Source organism: Trichosurus vulpecula, chromosome 6, assembly GCF_011100635.1.
Source record: "Trichosurus vulpecula isolate mTriVul1 chromosome 6, mTriVul1.pri, whole genome shotgun sequence".
NCBI classification, from domain to species: Eukaryota; Metazoa; Chordata; class Mammalia; order Diprotodontia; family Phalangeridae; genus Trichosurus; species Trichosurus vulpecula.
In genome coordinates, this window is record NC_050578.1 from 261,026,827 (window position 1) to 261,034,003 (window position 7,177).

Below are 7,177 nucleotides of genomic sequence, written 5' to 3' on the forward strand. Positions count from 1 at the left end.
CTATTCATTTTATCAGTGATTTATTACATGTAGTCCCAGAGAAGGCCAAGCCTTACAACAGGGTTATTTTGAGGGACTGAAAAAGAAGGCAAATCACATAAGGTGATTTATCTTTTATCTTATTTTTGTTTTCTTTCATCGTAAAGGTAAAAGTTTATTTTTGAAGTTATAGATACCATCTGAATGAATGTTTCTGTAAGCCTACAGGATGTTAAATGTTACAGTGGATAGAGCATGTGGCATGAAGAGCTGCATTTAAATCTAGATTCAGTTACTTACAAGCTATGTGGTACAGGGAGAGTAACTTATTCACTATTTGTCTCAGTTTTTCCATCTGTAAAATAGAGATAATTTTAGCACCTAACTCCCAGGGCTGTTGTAAGAATCAAAGGAAATAATATGCTTAAAGTACTTGTAAACCTTAAAATTATATGTAAATGTAATGATAATCTATTTTTTGTTGTTGTTTTGAGCAAGCAGAGTAACTAACATAGGTTTTCCCACATCTGCATTTGAATCTAGCCCTGTCTTCAAAGCCAATTCCACTCCATTGAATGGATTTTGATATTTATTTGAAGTTGCAATTTCTATTGTGCATTAATAAAAGATTTAACAGTCTCAGGGTTGTTTCATTTGTATAAAGCCACTTGTAACCAGTGGCAACCAGTATATTATTTCCAAGCTAACTGGCTGTTTCAGGGACTTTCCCCACTCCAACCCTCTACCAGAACCAACATTTAGCTATATATGTAATTTAAATATATTGAGCATAATTTTCTTTCAATTGTTGATAGCTGCTACCTACAAGAATGTTTGCTATGAATGTCTCCTTATCCTATTCTATATGGAAAAATCTATACTCAACATTTCTTCTACTCAACCTTCCTCTGCTTCATGCATTAGCATTGGGATAAAGTCAGCCTTCTTGAAGGCTTTGCCAAAAGTGTAAGCAGTCTAGCATAATTTTAAATCATAAGGGCATGAGATGCTTAACAAAGTATTGTTGAGTAGTAAAGGTTGGTTTTAATAGCACTGAGTGAGAAAATACTTTAGACAATAACTTACAGATATTTCTACTAAACTGTGAATAACCTGCAAATTTTCCAGAGCAGGAAATACCTAAATAAAAATAATGAAATCAAAGTCCATTTGAAGTATTAATGCAAATATATTTGAAGACCACAGCACATTAGCATTAGGAGTATTTGAAAGTGATCTTGCTTGATTGTAATTAACACTGGTCTAAAAAAAATAGATTGAAAAAAGTTATGCCCAATCATCAATTCACTTGGGAAGATAAATTAATTTTTTAATGCTTACACTGGGATGGGAAGGCACCAAATTCTCTTGGATTTTAAAGGAGTTTTTTTTTCTTATTCATTGCATCATAGCTACTTTACAATGAATTTGTTCTCATATGTTTGATTATTTGTGTTTCTGTGTGCAAGACCGAGAGAGAGAGAGAGAGAGAGAGAGAGAGAGAGAGAGAGAGAGATGATAACATATCTTCCTTAAAATTTATTGACCTTGATATTGGATATATAAATTTAAAACTGTGATATACAACAAAGAAAAAAATATATGCTGCATAATTACAGCCACTTTTGTCTCCAAAGAAAAGATGAAAATGTTGATCTCTCTCACTTCTTTTCAGAGAGTGAAGAGCACTGTATGTACTCTCAGACCCACTAAAATGGATAGTTCTTTTTATTGTTTACACTTGATTTTTTTTGTTACAATGTATGGCTCACTGGGTGGACAGGAAAAAATGATAAAATCTAAAAAAGGAAGTTATATAAATTCAAAATATTTCAGTGATTTAAAAATAGAAGAAAGATAAAATGGTTATGTATGTATGTATGTGTATATATATATATATTTGGTTTTGAAATGAACCATGAGAGATAGAAATGGTACAGTGCTGGATTTTGGGTCAGAAGACTTGATTACAAATTTTAAGTTCTTATCAATACCTGGGTGACTGTTAAAGAATCATGCTGTTTCTGGAACTCTTAGTGTTCTCTTTTGCAAATTTAGGGAATGAGGCTCAGTGATGATACAATGCCCTTCCAATTAAATATGTATGTTTTTTAATTCAAAGTTCATTTGGCTGATGATTATTTTCTTCATTTAGCAGATCAGAATTGTAAATGTTGATATGATTTATTCCCTGGACAGAAAGTCAAGGAATTTACATAATTTAAATTATAAAACTGAAGGTACATAATGAGGTGAAATTGGAACTTTGACCTACAAGTAATATTCCTCCACAGCCCACTTATCCAGCAATGGAATTCTGAGAGCAACTTTTTTTTTCTTACTTATATATGTTTTCCATTTGAAAAAAAAATACCTATCTTCTACAAACAGAGACAGACAGATAAAGAGACTATATAATTCTTATTTGGAATGTGATGCTTCATCAGCAAACAGATTCCAATTCTTTGAAGATCATTAAACAAAGAAAAAATCTAAATGACCCTGTTTGGTAATGGTGCAGAAGGGAGTCTTTTTGAGGTATAGGTTTTACTTAATGTCTACTTAGTGATATCTTGATTTGATTAATTTCTGTTATTTGGATTACATCTTCCTTGGCAATATATTTCAATGTTTTTCTAACTATAACTGTTTTTTTCTTATCAAGGTTAGCCAACTTTCACCTATGTGACCATCGCCAAAAATGTAAAGATGAATGGTGCAAATAATGTGACTGAATTCATTCTTTTGGGCCTCAAACAGAATCCTGAAATGCAGAAAATATTTTTTGTGGTATTTTTACTCATTTACTTATTGACCTTGCTGGGAAATATGCTGATTGTCATCACCATTGCAACCAGTCAGACTCTAAGCTCCCCTATGTATGTATTTCTTTCCTACTTGTCCTTCTTAGATAGTTGTTATTCTTCTTCCATGGGCCCCAAGATGATAATTGATTCACTCTCTGACAGGAAAACAATATCTTTCAATGCATGTATGACCCAGCTTTTTGCAGAACATTTGTTTGCTGGGGCTGAAGTCATCCTGCTAATGGTGATGGCCTATGACAGGTATTTGGCGATCTGTAAGCCCCTGCATTACTTGACTATGATGAGCAGACCAGTATGTATTCTTTTGGTGGGTTTGGCCTGGATGGGAGGCTTTGTTCATGCCATGATACTGATCCTATTCATCATCTGGCTACCTTTTTGTGGTCCCAATGTCATTGACCATTTTATTTGTGATTTCTTTCCTTTGCTGAAACTCTCTTATGCTGATATCAATCCCTTTGGCCTTTGTGTTGCTGCCAATAGAGGAATAATGTGCATACTAATTTTTTTCATGCTTCTCACATCTTATGTCATCATACTCAACTCCCTGAAAATGCATAGCTCAGAAGGACAGCGCAAAGCTCTCTCAACTTGTGTGTCCCACATTGTAGTAGTCATTTTGTTCTTTGTGCCATATATGTTTGCATATCTACGACCTATGACCACCTTCTCCATTGATAAGGGCATGGCTGTGTTTTATACAATGATAACCCCTATGTTAAATCCCTTAATCTACACACTAAGGAATGAGGAAGTAAAAAATGCCATGAGAAAATTGTGGAGCCAAAGAATGTTTTAGGATAAAAAAAAACACTATAATTGGAAGTGGATATTAACATGCATGATAATAGTATAAAAATGTTGCTGAAATTTTATTTCTACTAGATAAAGTGAACATAAAACTTTTTTCTTTAGATTTTCCCTGATGGATAGAATAATGCAATGTTTTCAACATGGTAATATTGCATTTTATAAACACACCACACAATGAATTGGGTGACATGTGGGAGATGTGAGTTGAATGATATTACATTTAGATGAGTTGTGAACAGGGTTAAGCACTACTTCAAAACAGTGGACATTATTTGCTCAGTACAATTTTGGAGAGCTTCTGTTGAAGTGACCCCTAGACCTTTACTTTTTCTTAAGTACTTATATCGGTCACTTAGAGAAAGGCATAGACAATGTGGGGAATCATCAAATTTATCAAAGTGGAGAAAACAGGAGGCTGAGAAAGACTGCTAATATGTTGTAGGAAAAAAGTAGGATACCAAAAGATCTTAAAACATAAGAAAATTAGAACAGCCCGAATTAGATAAATATCATTAGCAATAAATGTAAAAAGAGTTAGAAGTTTTTTAGGATCTAATATATTCTAATGAAAATGCGAACTTCTGTGGATACAAAAGACACAAAAAGGAAAAAAAAAAACTTTACGGGACTTAAATTATACTGGGAGGAAATAATATATAAACAGACAAGTAAATACAAAGTACTAAAGGAAGCATTTACATTTAGAATGAAATTAGGAAAGATCCCTTATGGGAGATGATATTTAACATGAAACTTGAATGGAACTGTAAATTCTGAGGTTTCAACCTTAGGAGGGCTATATGCCTAGGGTCTAGGAACTGGGAAAGGGTTATGTTATAGCATGGAGATGGAGGATGTAATGACATTTAAAAAGAACCATTTGGCCTGGTTGGCTAGAACATATCGTGTTTACTACATTTCAGCTAAAACATGCAACTGGATTGGACGGATAAATAATGAATGAATGGCAAATCATTTAACAAGCATTTATTATATTTCAGAAAACAAAATAAATGCTGGAAGCACGAATGTAAAGATTAATATAATCATTGTCCTCAACAAACTTATGTTCTTATAGGGGAAGGCAGCATTAGAGGGAGGATTATCACCAAGCAGAGATGTTTTGGCCTGGGATATCACAAAGATGATAAGTGAGATGATAGGGCAAATAATTGTAATGATATTTCCAGCAAGGTTAGTGATACTGTGATTTCTGATCTCAGAGCTAGAGGGAGAAAGTATCTAGGAAAACAGCAGAAAGGAAGATTACACATATCGCAATATGGCATGAATATAGGTTGATGAGAGTGTGATTTGTGTGGATTGGTCTAACAGTGGCTAGACAACTATTAATGTAGGAAAATCAAGAAGTTCCAGTAAACTATGAGGTCAAGATGAATCAGAAGGATGATTGCAGTCAGATACAGCTAAAAAAACTCTGGTTGACACCAAGGAGAGTTTTAAGATCTTTAAAGATGTTTTTTCAGTTCCAATCTTCATCTTTCTAGACTTTTCTGTGGGTGTTTAGCAACCAGATTTTTGTTGCAAGTCAGTCAATAAATGCTTTTTAATATACTGGCTACATGCAAGGAAATGTGCTAAATTTAGAGATACAAAGAAAAACAAAACAAAGCCAAACCATGATTACCATGTCCAAAGAACTTATTTTTTTTTCATGCTGGAGACATTATGCAATAACATGTGTGAATACTTGCATACACATGCATATATATATGTATATATATACATGTGTATATATATACATATATATGTAAACACATACATACAATGTAAGTGGAAGCTATTGTCAGAAGGAAGGCACTAGTTGTAGATGGGGGAGGGAGTAGAGGTAAAAGCCTCCTACAGAAAATGGAATTTGAGATTAGTCTTGAAGGAAGCCAGAGAAATTTGTAGACAGAGATGGGTAGACAGTTCATCTTAAGCATGAAGGACAGCACATGAAAAACCATTCAGATGATGAATGGAATAAGTGGAACCAGAAAAATAATTTATAAAAAGTTCATAACATTTTAGACAAATTGACTTTTAAGGAATGCAGAACGTGGATTAATGTATTGATCAATCATAAATCTGGAGGAATGAAGATGAAGCTTTTCACTTACCTCCTACCCTGGAAGAGATGAACTTAAAATGCAACAAAAGACATACCTGTTGGGGCATGGTCAATTTAATCATTTGTTCTTCTAGACTGTGAATGACCATGATAAATGTTTATTTTATCTCCTTTGTTTCTGATTCAACTGTGGACATTAAAAATACATATTACATATGCATATGAAAACAAAGAGGCCTTTAGATTTGACAATTAAAATGATGATGCTTTTTGGGGGTGGGGAGTGAGAGGTTCAGGGACTCTTTTAGGATCTGAGTACTGGAAAAGGTCATTTGGAATGAATTTATGGACTCAAGCATTCTTTAAATCAAGAAGGCAAAGATGTATTGCTATGCTTTTCAGTGGGCAAGAGTTCTTAAGGAACCCGCAATCTAACAGGAACTATGCTAAAGCTCATAAAGGAAAAGTAGTGGATTATCTGGCAGTTATACTAATTAGGGGACAACTTACAACCTTGGTCACAGGTATCATTCACTACTGGAAACCAGGGGAAGGGTTTCTTAGGGGTGTATTTTTGGTCTGTTATGTCTGTATTATGACAACTTTGAGAGTTGAAGTCTATAGCTTGACCTCTGGATTGAAAATGATAACTTTGGGAGTCAATACATGATAATTCTGTGATTACAAGACAGACCTTTTTTTTACAAGTGAATTTCTTCAGAGATCAGCTTGTTCTTGAGATGGGGAAAGGTAGTTCATCTTAATGGAGCCCACCTATGAGTTATTGCTAGGCATAGTGTCTTTGAGCTGGGGAGAAAACTGTCAGAGATGTTGTTTGGAAGCTCAGGAGAAATGTGATTTTAAAATTTGGGTCCAAGAACAAGAACCCAAGCACCCCATCAAAAAGATTATTGATAAGTGGTAACCAAGATCAGTTTCAATTAAATGATGACATTGTAAGCCAGATTGCAGATGGTCTAAAATCTAAAGAGAGGCAAGAGGTGGAGGCACAAAAATGTAAATCCTTTCTCAAGAAGTTTATCCTTCAGGGGAGGGGAGATAGAGAAGAAAATAGTACAACCAAGGAGCATGGACATATCAGATTAGATTTTTTTTGTTTGTTTTAAGGTGAAGGTGAAATGGGCATGTTTGTGAGCAGAAAGGAAGGAACAAATAGATTCTAAGTGAGATACTGGGTAGGTTAGAGGTGATGGGGAAGGAATAGGAAAATTGAGAAGAAGGGAAGAATGAAGATGAGAGAAAAAAATGTGGAGACAAGGGAATAGGATGCAGAAATATAAGGAGATAGAGTATAGTTCAATCAACCATTTTCCATCATGTCAGATTCTTAGTGACCCCATTGGGAGTTTTCTTGGCAAAGATACTGGAGGGGTTTACCATTTCTTTCTGCAGCTTATTTTACACATGAAGAAGCTGAGGCAAACAGAGTTAAATGATTTGCCTAGAGTCACACAGCCATTAA

General features: G+C 34.4%; 1 protein-coding gene across 1 annotated transcript; it reads left to right on the forward strand.

The window, feature by feature from the left end:
* The first annotated feature begins 2,688 nt into the window (after positions 1-2,688).
* Positions 2,689-3,606, forward strand: LOC118853806 (olfactory receptor 4C5-like). Its single transcript, XM_036764016.1, has one exon. The coding sequence runs from the start codon at positions 2,689-2,691 to the stop codon at positions 3,604-3,606; it is 918 nt and encodes a 305-aa protein (XP_036619911.1).
* The last annotated feature ends 3,571 nt before the right edge of the window (positions 3,607-7,177 follow it).